Here is a 19024-nt window from a genome sequence, read left to right on the forward strand (position 1 = left end):
CCATTTTTTCTCCTTTGCTCCCCCCCGCCCAGCACCCCCCTCCCCCAGCAACCCCTCCCTTCCCCAGTCCATGTCCATGGGTCATGCATGCAATCTCTCCGGTTTCTCCCTTTTCTATGTTATTATTATTTTAGAATTAATTCATTGATTTCTTTTTATAACAATAAAAAAAGTAACATCCCCTCCCCTCAGACTTTAGACCCTTTATAATCTTATAGAGGACAGTGGGCAATGGTCTCCTACTCTTCTAGCTGCTTCAAGCTGGGCGTGGTCATCGTCCTACCTACCCTTGGGTCCAGAAATCCCTAATAAGAGTGGGGGTGTGGAGGGGAGGGTGGCCTTCCTACATGGGGAAGAATCTTTACTCTGGTTTCTCTTCAGATCGTATAAATCTTTCGCCTTTTACTTATATTTTACATATCCTATTGTGAGTCTTCCAGCTACCCTATAAACCAGGTCAGCAGCCCGAAGAGAAGACATTCAGGTTCTTTGCCACAAAAGTTGGTTTTAAAATGTCACTCATAGTCCCCCAAGCAGGGCACAGCATAAACCTGCTATTCTCACATTTTTTGAGACTTTAAAGTATCAAGAATAAAGGTTCTCTTTTCCAAGGAAAATAGCTTTCACTCTACAAACCTAAAACTTACTCTGCTTAAAAAATTTAAAGCCCTGGATACATGATAAAATACAGACAATACAGCTATTGACAGCAACAGGTAATCAGTGGCTATAAAATCTACAGTGCTTTCTCCAGACTTGAATCGAACAGGATCTTACGTATCTCAGATCTTGTTCTTGGTAAAAAAAAAAAAAAAAGAATAAAAGAACTGAGAGAACTGCTTTTGGCTGGCACTGGAGGGATGAGGAGGTGCTACAGACAAGGATCCGGTATCTTTTTGTTTCATTAAAACCCTGATTTGACAGGAAACATAGGACAAACTTAGCCACAGAAACGGTGCATCCGCTGTGTAGGACAACAAGTAGATTCTCCCACTGCTACTTAGAATAAAGGAACTTATAGTCCTCTTTCTTTCATGTTTCTGGCCACAGTCATCTCTTCCTTTCTTCTGTATTCACTATTCCAATCACTTAATTTTCTTTCTTAAAACTCTGAAAGCCAAGAGGAAAGACCCTTAGAAAGTGGTCCATGATAGCATGCCAATTAAGTTCAAAATCTATATAGAGTCTTGGGCCTATTAAAATGAGAATGTGATTTGATTGACCTACTTTTAGATTCCTTTTTTAAAATAAGAGGAATTGAGTGACTTTGAGGGTGAACTGAATTTTAATTCTGAATGCTGGGAATGTGACCCCAAGTTTCTTCCTCTGCTAAAAAGTGTGCTGAATGAGATGAGGTGTTGGCAATATTTAAAATTTGAATAGATAGATCCTATTGTATTTTCTGTTTTTAAAGTGACTGCTTTGAAAGGAATTTAATTCCTTGATTTATGTCACAAGTATTTACTGAGTACCTACTATATGGGCCAAGGGTCTTTAGAGACCAGTGCTTGTATCTATTGAGACAAGACTCCTTCCAGGGAGGCAGTTATGGACACAACTGAAATACAATGTGAGTGATGTTTCCCTCTCTGGGTCGGGGAAAAGCGATGTGTGAGAGAAGGTTTTACAGTGGACGTGAAAGATAACTAGGAATACAAGGAGTCCTAAGCCACCTAAGAAAAAGGAAAAGCTCGAGCCAAAGTAAAGGGACACAGGTGTGAAGGGTCAGGTCAAGTTGGACAGGTAGCCTGAGTTCAGGTTTGAAGCACCTTGAATGTCTTGGGAAGAGCATCATATAATATGAGAAGTTATATGAACATAGAAACAACACAAAATCCCATCTAATATTTTCTCAATAGTTTCCAAGGGTGGAGACCTTATTACTCCATTGTGTTTCATTATTGAAGTCAGTTGCTGAAGAATTTCTTTCTGAAAATTACAGAAACACACTATGTAAAAGGAAAGTCCTTCACATAAGATGCAACTTCTTGACAGCATACCAATATTTGTTTCTACAAACTTACAAAAAGCTTTTAAATACTGGCCTCAGACAAACAATAATTTATATTATCTGTCATGATGATAGCATGTTTATTGAGCTTTTTACATTATGGCAAGAAAACAGGTTGGTTTCCTATGTTAATAGGATTTCCTATGTTAATAGAGGATGCATGTGTTCTTTTCATGGTTCTGTGGGGGGGAGCGTGTGTCTATATGTATGCAAGTGACATTTAATGCAGTGGAACTTTCCAGCTCCTCATCAACTAACTATATATGTGTATCTGGGATTTATAGATGACTGAGTAATAAGATATGTAATATGCAAAAACTTCATTATTTTTTAATTACTACCATATACAGATCTTAACTGAACCTGCATAGTCTGGCATATTGAACAAGAACAGAATGCAACAAACAAGCATAATTACTTCCACATAAAAGTCTGCATCAATCTTTTCTTGATGACCTATTTTCAATGAGTTTTTTCCAGTAACATAATCACCCAAACAAATCTCCAGAAGACTGTGGACTACAGTCTCAAAGCCTTACATTTAAAAAGCCAGCACTTCCCATGTATTCATAAGGGAAAACTCACTGCATGGAGGTACACTTTCTCTGCCAGCAGTTAGAGAAGGCCCAGCCTGTCTCAGTGTAAAAGGCTTTATGCACCCCTATCATTCCTAGAGATATTATTTGGTTAAATGTTACCTTCATTTGTCTCACCATATATGCAAAAACAAACAGTTTTATTTTTTTCAAAATGACAGATGCTGTAGAATTCTAATTCAAAAACGTGGAGGAAGAAGAGGAGCCACCGTGAAAAGCTTCCACCCAACAAGGAACTGGAATATTCTCTAGTTGTTTGTTTGTTTGTTTGTTATTGGAAGTGTTTTATCATTGGGAGGGGATGGAACGGTTAGTATAAACTCCTGAATAAATTACTAAGGAACAAAGAAGCATCTTGTGTTTTCTTGATTTCTTCTGCCAGGAATACTAAATAGCTAAAATGTAATGAAAGATAAGGAAGAAAATGAGTTGGAATGACAGACAAGAGAGAAGTATTATGTGATACTCTCTTGTGGGATGGATGATGTCCAGATTGTGCTATATATGAAAAGATTTAAAGGCAACATGTACTAGCCATTCTTGGCTAATTAAAAGTGATTTCATTCTCTGTGCTTCTTTCTGGGAATCAATTTTGCAGACAGCACTGACATCTATGTTCAAAATTCTGCTCCATTTTGATAAACTTTTATCTAAGAATTATATGCATATCAACTCATTCTGTAAAATCTTAGCACCAAGAGTTTAATTTTTTCACAAAATAGGATTTACCACCATCAAAAAATAAGCTTTGAATTGGGACAGGCATAACTATGGAAATTATGTGACATTTTCTTAGGAGCAGGTGTTGAACAGAACATACAAGATGAGTGTTTTAACAGACATTTTCCTTATATATTTTGCTACTTACACTATTATTTTGACTAGAGATGCAAAACCCAACCAATTTCTGTATTCAAGCTTCCCTTTGAGTGAGTAATCTGAAATGAGTAATATACACTTATCTTTTTGTTTCTGTATAAAGCAAAAATAAAGAGGCACAAAAGAGGCTTAAGTAATTAAATGGAACAGTAAATGTTCCATGTTCAAAAGGAGAAAGTGCTACTCAGATGCTCACAGAAATATTTTTGAAATGAATTCACATATTTATTGTGTCTCTCCTTTTTATGACTTTCTGTACACTTAAAATCTGATTCATGTAATTTTACTTTTATTTTATTATTTTCTATTCTGGTATGCTCCCACCAGGGTACATTTATATCTGTAACAAAATTAACTCCTCAAAGACAAAAACTATTAAAGTCCAGCACAGTGTTAAGCAAATAGTAGTTGTTCAATGAGTTCCATTGATCTCAACTGGACTCAGCCCCTTTAAAGAGGTACAGAACTGTATTCAGGTCACAGAAATAAGCAGACCATCTTCCTTTCCCTTTTTTATGTTGGAGACCAAAGTAAGACAGGCTCAAAATATCTAGAATAATTTCTACCATTAATCTTAATAATTTTTCCTCAAGGATATAATCTCATAATGCTTGAAATAAGGCAATATCAATTTTGAGAAGCAGAAAATAGATGTCCTCATTTATTTGTGTATATATCATATATGTGTATCTATATAGCTACATATAAAATACTCATGTAAATATGAAATATATGTGTGTATTACATGTCATTTCCCCATTCTGAAAGATATCAAGGGAAACTTTATCATAACCAAATATTACTCATGAAGAATCTATTCAGTAATACATCTTAAATAGAAAATTCTTGTATCCAACTCTTATATAGCCCAATATAGCTACATTTCTTCATTGCACAAGGAAAAGTACACTTGCATTTCTATTCTTGGCAACTGCTACTTTATCCCTTTTCTCAACTTAATAATTCATTAATTTATCACTTCATGTATCCTTAATGTATATAGTGACATACAGTAGATAAAATTCTATCATATTGTTCATGAATTAGAAGGAAAAATTGCTAAAATGAATTTAAAACAAATTCTGGGAAGCCTATTCTATGGCTTATTTTCCTTTGCACTGTTTTTATGCAAAATACAAGTTGCAAGCAATTACAAAAATATTAGTTTATGCCATATAAACATGACAGCCTTTAAGCAATGTGAAATCGTGGGTAGTAAGGAAGTCTGTTTATTGGCAGACAGCTGACTGAAGTGTCACATTAATATCTGCACTCATTTTTAAAGGGACAAATGAAGTAATTTAAAGGTGATAAAAAAAATAGTTTTGATAAAACTTGATAAAATTAGCCTGACATTATGACTGAATTCAATCCTTCCCATTCTTGTGGGGGGGGGTCTATTTTTAATGTTAAGTTGTGACTATGATCTCTACTAAAACAAACAGAAACAGACCATTTAAAGCAGCAGCATTTCCTCTTATTACTTCTCAAGGGACCATGTTAATCAGTTCAGAGGAAATATTTAGCTTCAATTCCATTATCTTGTGATATCAAATTTGGAATTCTACCCTTCAGTAAGTAAGCAGTCTTCAAGTTACTATTCTTTATTTCTCTCTATTATTTTCTTCCCTTCCAATTATCATCTTCTGCAGAATTGTATGTATTTGCTGTCTCCATTTTTTGTTCCTCGATATTTCTGACATTGTGTGGTCCTTGCCATCTTCACTTCCATAGGGAAGACATTCCCTGAGGACCACCAATGACTCACTCTTCAGATGGCTCCAAGCCTTAACAATTGTAAAAATTACACTTATATCAAACCAGGTAATGTATTTAAGTACTTGTTAAACATTATAATATGTTATATAAAAACGATGGCATTATTATACCTCCAAATGATCTATCAAATTTCCACTGACTGCCACAGTGTAATAGACTTTTAACTGATGTTCCTGATTCCCAGTATCACTCTGCTCCAATCTACCCTATACTCTGATACTTGAGTTAATTGTCCTAAAATACAGCGATCTACTCAAGTCATTCCACTGTTCAAAATCCTTCAATAGTTCCCCATTATATATTGGACAAATTCTAAACTGCAAGCTCTTCAATTGGCCACTGGAAATCCTACCTATTATTGTATTTGACATTTTTCCACTAAGATGCGCCCCTCCCAGTTTTTCCCTTCCTCCAACGCCACACTGTCTTTCCCATTTAATGCTTCTCTGTGTCGTTCTTTTTGCAACTAATGCCCTTTCCCCCAGCAGTGTGCCCCAAAGCACTATGTACCCACACTGCAGGGTCTACATCCAAACCTGTCTCCTCCTGAAAGCCTTCCCAGAGGTGAATTCAGCTTACACTCCCACACAACTCACATTTTCATATTCTGTAAACTCTGCTATGTATGAGAGTTATTTATACATGGATCTTTCTCTCTTGCAAAGGCTTAGCAAACCACTAGAGAGATATTTTCTGTAGGAGAATATTTATTATAAGGATGATGCTCAATAAAGACTAACTGAATTGATTTGTGCCTGTGTCCTCATCATTAACTATTTAGAATATTAAAATAGTGATTTGGACCATATGAAAAAGTTCTGCACTAACTCTTAAATGGAGCTATTAGTGATTTTCAGATATAATAAAAACAAACAGCCTGGACCTGATGAATGTTAAAATGTTATTTTAAGAAACAAACACAAATCAATTGCTCAAATAAAAATTAGCTATATCTTATATGTATTACATAACAGAAAAGAATAACTCTGATTCTAACAACTTATGTTTACAGAAAGAAAACAAAGGAATAGCAAGAATGTGTGTCACTGACAAAACTAAAGATACTATGTACCTGTGCCCTGGAAAATGCACTTGGGACTCCCATCTCAGATGCTGGTGCAATTATCCACTCATGTGCAAATAGTCTTGAATCTCTGGACCAACTCCAAGACTGTCCGGCCTCCTGAAGTTCCTCTGGCTTGCAAAGACTATGAGGTCAGCCACTATAGTCCATACTCCTCCTTCTAGGGTTACTCTGACACTGAAACTGCCTTAAGAAGAGGAGAGAGGGATGGGAAATTTTCCAGAACCTTTGTTCTGTGGCACTAGCTCTGTTTTAGGATAGCATGAAACTTGCCAATATCTTTGCTTAAGAAAAATAAACTAAGATTAGGAGTATCACAAAGTTAACCTAGATTCATGGTTTTAAACCCTGGCTGTATTCTGTAGTCACCTGGGGAATTTAAAGAAAATCTTCATGTCCGGGCCCTGTATCCACACATGAATTTGATCCAGGGTGGGACCCAGACATCAGTATGTTTTAAAGGTTCCAAAGGTGTTATCAGCCAACTCAGGCTACTATAACAAAATACCATAGACTATGTGGCTTAAACAACAGGCATTTATTTGTCACCAGTTTGGAGAATGAGAAATCCAAGATCAAGGGGCTGTCATATTTGGCTCTGGATGGGGCTGGAGAGGCCTCTTTTCCTGGTTTAGAGACAGCTGCCTTCTCACTCTATCCTCACATGGCAGGGAGAAAAAGCTCTGATCTCTCTTTCTCTTCTTATAGGGACACTGACTCCATCATGAGGATCAGTGGAGCCACCCTCAAGATCTCTTCTAAACCTAATTACCTCCCAAGTGTAACACCAGACAATTACGAAGTGCACCGAGGATTGAGGACCATTGACATAGATAAATGGTTGTCAACCTTTTTTGCAATGAAACAAACATGACAATGATACCACATGTGTAACAGGCTCCTGTAGACAGACCAAGATTCTGTACAATTCTGTGTGCCAGGTAAGACACTACCCTTAGGTATCTCATTCAAGAAAATGTGTCAGAATGCATGAGGGTAAAAATGTCGTTACAGAACTCATTTTTAATCTGATGGTGACATAATTGAAAACCATTGAGAAAATCTAGAATGTTCCTTATATCTGTCCAGCATTTTGTTATTCTAAGCATACAATCAGGTCTCTGATGGTGACCATGATCTCTGCTAAAAGAGGTCATTTTAAACAACAACAGTTTCTTTTTTCCTACTCAAAGTTCTGAATTAATCAGTTCAGAGAAAAGTTCTAGAATCCATCCCCATCTTTATATAAATATGTTAGAGCTTAGGATTCAAGAAATAAGCAGTGAAAGAACAGAAAAATTATGAGTAAATTCTGTCAGGGAAAGCAGAGAAAGTATGATAGAATGATTCCACAAGAGTGGAGGATAAACTGTACTCATTGTTATGAATATTTTAACAGAAAATCCTTTTTTCCTACTAATTAATAAAATATTCTTTCCAAATATATAAAGAGTATATTTCCAAGGAAATGTCTAAAAAACTTATCTCCTGTCAATGCTTGTACATAAATTGATTCATGTTTATTTACTGAAATCAGGAAGTTCACATTAAACAGGATCTTAAATAATTTCATTTACTTTAATATCTGTGTACAAATATGAAAAGCAAAACAAAACACAACACAACTTGCCCATTTATTTTAACATACTAGAATATGTAGGCAAAAAAGAAATGTTAATCCATTTTTTTAAAATCATGTCAACCACAAAGCTCCCCAAATTATATCACAGTAAAATATTTTTAAATAATGGTATCAAATAGCATCAATATCCTTCCTATCAAACTCTTTATCAAGGTGCTAAGCTATATTGAGGGCTTTTTTAAAATCTTAAATTCATGCTTAAAGGAAGTAATGGTGAAGAGAAATAGCCACAAAAAACAAACAAACAAACAAACAAAAGAAAACAGGAAAGAGGAGGAGAAAAATAAAACGAAGATCCTATTAGAAGAACTTATTTTGTTTTTAATGCCTGTGAGGATTTCTAACTCATCTCATGCCCTGTTCCATCTGAATTCAACTCAATTCAAATATTTGCTGAACACCTGCTATGTGCAGGACTAAACTAGGTATAGCACATCATCTCTGGGATTAATGCTAAAACTAGAGCCAAACTCCAAAAGCATGCATATCATGTAATGTAACTGCACTTCCTGCTATTCATTTGGTTTCCAGAACCACCTTAGGCCACTACCTTGACTGGAGGAGACTTAACCCTATATGACAGGTTTTGACTTACTAAAAACAGTCTTCATGGACTTAACACACTACATTTTTCATTACTGACCACCCCTCACCTTTGCTGCCCTCTCCCCTCTAACTTATAAATAGGTGTACACACACACATGCACCCACATATACCGTGACTTGATGCCCTGCCACCTGGTGCATATCCAAGCCTCAGTGGTGGCAACTCATTGAGCATTTAATCTTCACTCAAAATTGCTGCAGCAACTACACATGTAGTGTCTGTCATGAGGGCTCTATGTTTAAAACACAAGTAGTATCTGCATCTAGGTGATGCTTATACATCTTTCTGGGAGAATAAAATAAAGTGAAGGTTTGGTGCCAGAAATGTCATTAAAGATTGTGGCTCAAGGTGAGTGGTTTGGGGATCAGGATCAGAAGGAAAGGTCAGATGAAACTGGCCCATCTCGACAGCAAAAATCTACTACTGCCTAAGAACCTTCACAGTTTTTTCTCTATGATCAGTACATTAAATATTTACTAAGCACCTACTGTAGATGCTAAAACGAAGACTACTAAGTCCAAGGAGGAATGCAGTACAGTCTTTGCCCTCAAGAAGATAGTCTGGTGTGGGATACAGAGAGACATGCTGCAAAACAATACAGTGAATGCTAAAACAAACCACGGATAATGTGCTATGGGAACAAAGCACTCACTCCTGAACTAATAGCTAACTCTCCCCTTCACTGCCAGTCTACAAAGGCCACAAAGTGGCCACTGAACTGTCTTCATCCCTTAATGCTCTACCTAAGGAGGCTAGAATGTCTCTGTGACTTTCGTATGGTTGACACACACACACCAAAAATAACCCCCACACATCAACACTTCAAATAATTTTAATGACTTTAGAAGTTTTTCTAGTTAAGTTGACAACTTCTTATCCATTCTATCAATCAGTACTATCAAAAAAAACTAGTGCTCTGGCCGGATGGCTCTGTTAGTTGGAGTGTCATCCCATACAGCAAAAATAAGTTGAAGGTTCAATTCTCAGTCAGGGCATACCTAGGTTGTAGGTTTGATCTCAGTCAGGGGGCATTAGGGAGGCAATTGATAGATGTTTCTCTCTCACATCAATGTCTTTTTCTCTCTAAAATGAATAAACATACTTTGGTGAGGATTTTTTTTTTAAGTACTAGCAATACTTTATTACCTTTTTACTCTAAAACAGTGCTGGCCAACACACTTTGTGCAGTGATGGAAACTTTCCCCATGCAGTAGCTATGAGCCATATGTGGCTACTGAATACTTAAAATGTGATTGAGGAAGTGAATTAATTTTTTAAATAAATTTTAACTTAAATGGCTCCATAGTCTTAGTGGCTATGGTATTGGACAGCACAATTCTAAAATATAAGAGTTTTAGGATTGTGCAATATGATAAAATAATTTTTCCCTCAATGACTATACAGGATATTATATATGTCTCTGAACAATTACAAACACAGATAACAACTGGTTTCCTTTTGTAATCTGAAGTTACTACTAGGGATTACTTCCAGTAAGACAATAAAAGTTAAAGACAATTGAAAGTTAAGGTTTTTAACAAACTAAGAGAATTTGGGAAAGATTTATTCTCAACTAGTTCTAAACAAAGTATCCTAAAAGTGAGATTTAAAGGTTTTCAATGTGGGGATTGAATCAGATCAGCTGCATTGCAGGCATCACGAGTATTAGGACACACTATGTTTATGCACTGCTCAATTATAAGTGGCTACCAGATTCCCAGCACTTAGTAAGCATGTAATGAAAAAAAGTTAAAATAGTACGGTTGGAAGTGCTCTACATGTGGATCACAGTGGCTGTTACATGCCTTACATTACAAATAAAAAGGGGGGGGGGGGATAGAAAAGCAATATGGGAAAAGTCAGGAATGGAGATCTACATAAAGCAGCACATCTCATATGTAGCCAGCTAGCAAATTCTAATAGCAAAGTGACTTCATGGGAATGAAAGGAGAAAGGGCTTATGCTTGGGAGTCACAAGGGACATACAGGCTGAGACAGGCTGTGTGATGTTAGCTAAGTCAGTTGATTTCTCTATACCTCAGTGTCCTGTACCTCAGTTTCCTCTGCTATAAAATGTGTAAAATGAAAACACCTACCTCAAAGGCTTTGGGAAGAATGAAATGAGAAAAAAAAAAATATATATATATATATATACACACACACACATATTTCAGCACTGGGTCTGCACTACATGGATGGTATATGGAAATAAAACATAAGCTCATCTTCTTAATCAAGCCCTTCCCTTGAAGTTCTCTGGTTCTGAATGAGAGATTCCATTTCCATTCTACAGTCTCAAAAGATGGCAAATGGGTGATCAAGCAGTTACCAGGTTGGACATAACTCCACTCTCTTTAGAGTAAAGGGAATAGGGAAACACAGCTCAGGCTTCCAGAGAAAACTGATTTTTTGCCAGAAGCAAAATTCCCACAACATAAAATTTTAAGCAAATTCCCAAATTTCTAGTGCAGACATGAGAGCATAAATGAATTCATCAATGAAATGGTTTATCCTGACAAATTTCCCTGAATGGAGGAAGCACAGTCTACATAAAATTGAGAGATGAAATAAAAATTGCTACTTTACAACTCAAAAATAATTAATTTTATAACTGGAAAGTAGTTGTTATCTGAGGGAAAAGGCATAAATGTTTTCTATTCCTGGTTAAAATTTGTTTCGGACTTTAAACAGACCAAGCTCAAAGTCACAATATACTTGGTTCCACTGATTTCATGTTCGGAATAAACTAAGCAATTAATTCTTGCAGAGGAATTGCATATAATTTGTAGTTAATATGGTCCTTAAAGCAGTAAGACATGACAGAAGTTCAAAATCTGATTCATTGCATATTTAACAAGAATATTTAAACAGTCGAATTTTGTGTACCTTGGAGGGCAATAACTCAATTCAAAGATCCTGAATTCTCATTAGTTAAAAGAAACTGTTCCTTAAAAGCTCTTGAAACAGCTACCTCCCCTCTATGACTCACAATTAAGCCTTTTTACAGGAAAGCCACTGCAGTTTTTTCCCACTACCTGTTCAGTGGGTCAAGATTAAATAATAATTAGAGTCGTACAGTCATTACATTAGTTCTCCACCTAGTAGAAAACCTCTCAATTATTTTAGAGAAGGTCCAAATTCACTTAGGGAATTGTCTTGGAGTCATCTTTAATTTCCGCCTCTCTTATTAAGAATGTCCTTCAGCTAAATAACATTAAATGTGTTACTCATGTGATTTTTAAAGTAATATTAAGTCAGGACACTTTGGAGCCTCTCGTTGGCTCCAAGGACACTGAAGATGAGTAATGAACACATCCACGAATACCAGAGTAGATGTTGAGGGAAAGATAATTGAAGTGGAGGCTAAATTTTTCATTTGTAGATAATGTGCTTCAGTTTTTCAAAATGTGCTACAGAAGATCAAGATACTCATCCTGAGGTTGCCAAGGCCCTTAGGTCAGCCTGTAGTTAACATTGTAAAAGGACAACTTTGTAAAATTGGGGAAAGGATAAAAAAGTAGTCATCTGCCAGTCACACAAAAAAGAACAAAACCCCACCCCACAGAATTTGAGTTCTAGTACATTCAGTATCACCACATAAACTTGTGATATGCTTAAACAAGTAATTTAAACCCTTTACAGTTAAATTTTACATCAACAAAGTATTAAAGTCCAATAAGCTAAAATCTAAATTACCAAAAACAACAAGCTATAGATAATGCTTTATTGAGAATTTGCAAAATGTGGCATATTGGAATGAAATATCATTCAGCCACAAAAAGGAATGAAGTACTGATACAGGCTACAACATGGGTTAATTTTGAAAACATTATGCTGAGTGAACAAAGCCAGACACCAAAGGCCACACATTGTATGACTCCATTTATATGAAATGCTCAGGATAGACAAATCTATAAAAAAGAAAAAGTAAATTAGAAGTTGCCTGGGCTGGGGTCAAGAGGATGATGAATGATTGTTAATGGAGTTTATTTTGGGGGTGATTAAAATGTTCTGTTATTAGTGGTGATGGCTGCACAATTTTGTGAAAACACCAAAAACTACTGAATTGTACACTTTAAAATGATAAATTATACCTCTATTAAAAAAATTCACAATATATTCAGGGCATATGGTTTGGAAGGCATACAAAGAAGTATTCTCTGATTTATTTCTATACTATATGAGATAATCTAAATACCAAAGCGATCTGGCTTTGTTGTTAAAACATATCAACAATGGAAATGTAAATTCAACAGGTGTGTATCTAATGACCACAACTCTTTTAAAAAATGTCTTCCCCTCTCCAGAATCAACTATATTATTTTAAAGAAAACTAGAACTAGAACCCCCTCCAAGTCTTAAATGTCACTGTGTGTATCACATCACCCTTGAGAACTTCCATAAAGTTTTAGGAATTTAAATTATGTCCATGTATCTGGGGGGGGGGGGGCTGTTGGCAATTATCATCCTGTTTGCAATACAATTCTAATTAGTTAAAATACAAAATGATTTTTGTAAAGGTTACTGCGCCAAGACCAGCTCCATCTATCATATAAAAATATAGGTTTGTATCTACTTTATAATTAACAATCTAAAATTTTTTAAAAACTGTCATCCTCTAACTGAAAAGAATATGCATACTCAGAAATGGAGGTACATTTTTTAACTTTCAGGTGTATGCCTCCAAACCTATTATATTCCACCATAATAGCAAATCTTCCTAAAAACATGAAGACACTTCTTTGATAAAACGCAAAAGTCAATCTTACAATTGTTCTGGAAAATGACCAGAACACTCGAACCTATATCGCAGGTAAATTTCTAACTGGCTATTTCTGAGTGCAATTTCAATATTAAATATGTAACCTGAAAGATGAATCCATTAATATAAATACATCAGCCTGTAGCTCTCCTCTGACTTTGGCACCAGTAGCAGAACGTTGACAGAAATTTTGATTAAACCTGTTTTTTTTTTTTAAAGTAACTGCCCAGACTTGAATGTGACTAAATTAAAAGTACTAAAAAACACTGAAAAGTCAGGTTAGTGCTTGTTCCCGTTACCTCCTTTCAGTCCGTGTGTGTCTGTGTAATTAGCATCAGGCACGTGTATTTTTCATTCAAGCCTATAATATCGGTAACATGAACTTAACAGTAAAAACGCGATGTAGTATGTAGCCCCGCACCATGGTTCCATGATTGTATTTCTGGTTGCATTTATCTTCTTATGGGTACTAAACAGGCTCTTTCCACTCTTTGTAAAAAAGAGGAGAGAGAGGGGCTGTGGGGACAGGGACGGTGATTAACCAGCCTCTCCCTTGTGCGGGTGGGTGCACGAATTCCCGCGGCAGACAGAAGGCGGCGGAGGTGAGAAGTGGGGAGGAGGCGCATTCTCCCACGCGGCTCGCACCCATGTGCCGCTGTGGACCCCGTGGGATCCCAGTTCACTTTCCCTTTTTCCTCCTTGCTAGATGGCGGCGGCGGCTCTTAAGTCCCTACACCCGTATCCCAAACGGTCCCGAGAGGAAAGCCCACCGAGGTTTCATGACTCACCCAGCCGGCAAACACAGAGGAGCTGAATGCAAGCGAGGAAGCGCGTCAGGATGAACATTTCCAGACGGTCCAGGGGTCCCCCACCACCGCTCAGTTCTCGGGGTTCAGAGGGAAAGAGCGCGAAGGAAACGTTTTCTCCTCCGGTATATAGATTGATGTGAGATTTTGTATGTGTGTGAGAAAGAGCAAGAGAGAGAATGAGAGAGAGAGGATATTAATGAGGGAAGGACGCGTAGTGGTGCTCGTGGGAAAAGGAGCCCCTAGACGAGGCTCATGTCAGCGGGCTGGCGGGAGTCGTCGGTGTCCTTCGCTGGCTGCGGCGACAGTGGTCTGAGCGCTCGGAGCGCAGCGGCGCCTGAGTGGCGGGTGCGCGCTCCGCCGGCCTGTGCGCGCCTCTGGGCAGGACGGGGGCGGGGACTGAGGCGGGGCGGGGGCGGGGCGGGGGCGGGGGCGGGGCGGGGGCGGGGGCGGGGCGCTGTGCTTCGCCGGTCTGCCGCGCCGCGAGGAACTTGTAGCTCACCGGGGTCGCCCGCGAGGGGTCGGAGGGGCGCGGCTCGCACTCCCTGTAAGAGCGATTCACATAGTGACACCCCTCTCCTCGGCCCTTGCCAGTGGCTTCCTTGTCCTGGAGTTAGTGGAACCTGCTGGGGTTTAGAATGTTCGTAGAAAAAAGTCTCTTCGTTAAGGCTCCTTTATCCTTTTGAAAGAGAAGAGGCCCGACCCTCATTGTCCCGCACAGCCAGAGACTGACCTTTGGGGTTCACTATTGGAAATGTTTTTCATTTTATTGTTGTCCTTCCTGCAGATGCTGAGCTAAGTGGATCCAATTAGAAAGTGATGGGGAAACCTGGGTAAAGTAGGGGTCCCTCTCCCTTTTCTTTCCGTTTTCCAAATCACCAAAGGCGTTGCAGACCCCGTGAATCGCTAATAATCTACGTCCCGATTGTTTGGTCAGTCAGACCCTGGTCCTTCCCCAAAGTCCAATCAAATCGTCCTGCTCTGCACAGCAGCTTGGAAGAACTTTCAGCTCTGCAGTGGGTCGCACGGGAAGATTTTTTAATTGCTTGATTGAAGGATAAATAAAAGAAATATAGCGCATGCCTTCTGCTTCCTTAGAGCTGGGAATGTCACGCTGTATGCGCTTGTTTCTGTCCCTGTCGGCACTGTGAGCGCCTTTGTGGCAGGGAGTTTGCTTTATTTATTATTATAACCCAGATCCTCACACAGAGGCAGAAGTCAGTGGATGTTCCCTAAATATTTCTTGAATTAACCTGAAGCCTAAATGAAAAGATAATGTAACACCCCGAAAAGCCATGCAGTTTTAAGATTTTGGTTTATATATCCTTTAAATATAAGAACTTTTTTTCCCTATTTATATGAAACTGAATTTGGAGCCGTTTAAAAGTCCAAGACATAGAAAATCAAGTTCTGGGTTTATTATTTGTATTCTTATCAACCATTTGATGTAGGTTATATGTACAGTGTATGCTCCTGTGTCCTGTTCTTGTCTCAAAAATAGTAGTTTAGTTTTACATTTTTAAAGAAAGCTATTGCATAGAATATTGGGTTCTGAATGTATTTCAAGTGTTACCACCTGTTCTCATTAATATCCACAGCCTCTGAACCACAGATTAAAAGTGGAGAGCCAGTGATGCAATTTTCTATTGCTACAGAAATTGAGTGTAATCATGTAATAAATTTCAAATCAATTTAGAATGTTTATTCAGGAATATGAACACATTTTAAGAAATTGACTCTCAATCTTATTCTTCTCATGAATAAAATAGAAATGCTGCAACTTTGAGAATTATAATGGGGGTTGATTGCTCACTGAGGAAAAATTTTTTTCTAACAGCAAGAAATGTGTATATAAACTAGAAATGCACTGAGAGATTAGGGAAAGTGTACAATATGGACTGGAGTAGGCAAAGGATGTTTTCTAAAGATGTGTAATTAATTGCATTGGCAGGAAAAAGAATTGATGTCAAAAGGTGTGGGGACAAGAATATGAGAAGCAATCATGCACTATAAAAACAGTGTGAATTAAATTTGAGGAAATTAAGTGGGGTCAAACTATGGGAAACGTTGGTGTCCTAGCAGAGGAGCTTATATGTGAAATACTAAGCAAGTGGGAACCACAAAAGAAACTTCCAAGAACTTCAACTATTTAGAAGCTAGTTTTGCTCAGGGTCAATTATGGTGTTCTGTAAGGTCTCAATTATCAAATCTACCTGACTAGCCTGCCAGAATAATGCAACAATAACAAAAATCACCCTAAATCCCCTCCTACTTGGCCAAAAAGTCACATCACTAGCCACTCTTTCAGTTAGATCTCAAAACAATGGCACTCTTGAAATCAAAGTTACCTTGGTAAAAAGGACAGTTAAATTCTGTAGTCTCTGCTGATTCAGTTCTCAGTTAAAATTATTGTCATTCTTCTAGGGAGGCATAAAAGCCACTTTGAGGGAGCTGTCAAACTGCTATTGAGATTTGTGTGGAAAACAGAATGGCAACCGATTCTATGTGACCGAGTGGTTGCAATGGAAAGCTGACTTGGAGAACCAGCCAATGTGGATCTGATGGTCCCGGGGAGAGTGAGGGAGTAAGAGGCTCATATGGTTCAGGTCCTTGATAAGTCAGTCATTGAAACAGCCCAGGTGTTGAAGAGAAGGCACCAGAAAGGCTGGAACATCAAAAGCATATTGTATCTCACATTTCACAATTTTATGTGGGTCTTGGTCATTTCTGAGATGTGTTGCCTGATTATTTTCGTTAGTTATTATCATTTCAAGTTATAAACCTGTTAAACCACATCAGAATCTGAATCTATCATCTGTCTATCTATATACAGGTATTCCCCGGATAACATGGTACTTCTGTAACATGGTTTAGCTGTAATGCGATATGACTGTAGAAGATATTCAAGAATTGCTCGTAGAAGAAGAAACCGATGAAGCAATTTTGGTGGAAATGACATCTGGAATGTGCCAAGATAACTTAGGGGACGATAGCACTGATGAAAATGAAGAAGTTAAAGAGTTTACTCTAAAAAGTGTAAAGAAAGGCCTAGACTTAGCTGAACAGTTAGTCGTATTTCTGAAATAAAGATCTTTTCACTGAAAGGAGCACAAAGTTTAAGAGAGAACTTCAAAAGTGCTTAGCACCGTATAGCAAAATTTATCAAGATCTCTCAGCTAAAAACAAGCAATCTAAAATAACAGATTTTTTTGTGAAAAGTAGAGCATAGAAATCAAGATAATGCTGAAGAAAGTTCAGAGGATGAGGATATCTTGTCAAAAAGAAAACACATTCAGTTAATGGAGCTTAGTAGTGATGATGAAAAAACATTACTTAATTAATATTACTATGTAATACTTTTGATAAAAGTTGCTTTAATAATAAAATATAAAAATATTTATATTAAAAAATATAATAGTATGTTTTTTTAATTTTTTGAACCTAACCCCTCTTTTGTACTAGTTTTTTTTTTTTTTTTTTTTTTTTTTGCATATAACATGGATTCACATAACATGGCATTTGTTAGGAACCTAACAACCATGTTATGCGGGGGTTACCTGTACCTGTCTATTTATCCATATATAGATAAATTGATAGTTATCTAGAGAGATAGATATAGAGCTATGTATTTTAATATATTTATAAATACATATTTATGTATCATATATATTCTAGGCACATATTTTATAATCTATAATATATATATACACATATATGAAGTGTGTGCTGGTAAAGTTTACTTACATTACACTCTATCATGTCAATCACATTTAAGTCCTGGAAGTTTGTATTTACAGGCAGAATTCAGTATATTCCTGGGAGAATACTTTTCTTTTTTTCAAAAAATAAACAGGATACAATTAATATAATAGCTGGGTAGCTTAATGAACAACTTGCTTGTTTGGGGGTTATCATCTTGAATTTTAGAATGAAATGTATCCAGAGGCTGTCAATGGCAACTTATGAAAGAGACATAGAGATCCTAAATCTTTCTAGCGGGTCTTCATCTTGGTTTTCAGCCAGAGCTGTGGTTAACTCAAGTATAATCAAAGTTTCAGTGGGCATTCAGAGGTCTCACATGCAGAAAGAAGGTTATGTCCATTTCCATCTGCTACACAGCCACAGCTGTAGCCAAAAGAGAATAACTGCTGTGCTGTTGCTCACACCAGTTGCCAAAGAGGTAACCCTGGTGGGGCTGGAACTCTGGCTTCACTCTTTGCCAGTGCCAGTAATAATTATTTTATTGAGATATGTTAACAAAATATGCCATAGGGTGAATATCTATATCCATTCATCTGTCTATCCATCTATACATCCATTCATCATCCATCTATCTATATCAGTTCTTTAAAATTTAGCCTTTACATTCTTTTTCTTTTATTTAACACATTTCTATTGTGTGTCCATTATATAACACGCGTTTCTTTAGGGGATGACCATTCAAGTATGCGTTGCTCCTTCACTACCATAAAGGAACTCACAGTCTAAAAGGAGATAAAAGAATTGCTATTACAAAATGTCTTTTTTTGATGAGGATTGACATAAAATAGAGGATACTTAGCTAAAACTGAATTTTAGATAAACAATGAATAATTTTTAGTGCAATATAATGTCAGTGCATTACAATGTGCTACATTTAATGAATAAACTTAAGGAATAAAATTTTAGTGTAATGAATAATTTTTTTAATTAATTAATTTGTTTGTTTGTTTACTTATTTATTTTTAGAGAGAGGGGAAAGGAGAAAGAGAGGGAGAGAAACATCACTGTGTGGTTGCCTCTCACTCACACCCCCAACGGGGGACCTGACATGCAACCTAGTCATGTGCCCTGACTGGGAATAGAACCAGCGACACTT

At 37.2% G+C, this 19024-nt stretch overlaps 1 protein-coding gene and 1 pseudogene across 4 annotated transcripts in view; both read right to left on the reverse strand.

Annotated features, from left to right (window-relative positions):
* LOC150001962 (receptor-type tyrosine-protein phosphatase zeta-like) overlaps window positions 1–14499 on the reverse strand; it is a 210395-nt gene extending 195896 nt beyond the window's left edge. For all 4 annotated transcript variants that reach the window (XM_090287428.1, XM_090287427.1, XM_090287430.1 and 1 more), the window contains exon 1: window positions 14149–14499. In XM_090287428.1, the coding sequence (XP_090143554.1) occupies window positions 14149–14206 (58 nt within the window). In that variant the 5' untranslated portion in view covers window positions 14207–14499. The remainder of the gene's footprint in view (window positions 1–14148) is intronic.
* Window positions 14500–18004: 3505 nt separating this feature from the next.
* LOC150001963 (putative uncharacterized protein C6orf52 pseudogene) lies at window positions 18005–18436 on the reverse strand (annotated as a pseudogene).
* Window positions 18437–19024: the final 588 nt, after the last annotated feature.

Source organism: Furipterus horrens, unplaced genomic scaffold, assembly GCF_987537825.1.
Source record: "Furipterus horrens unplaced genomic scaffold, mFurHor1.1.pri manual_scaffold_9, whole genome shotgun sequence".
Lineage (NCBI taxonomy): Eukaryota > Metazoa > Chordata > Mammalia > Chiroptera > Furipteridae > Furipterus > Furipterus horrens.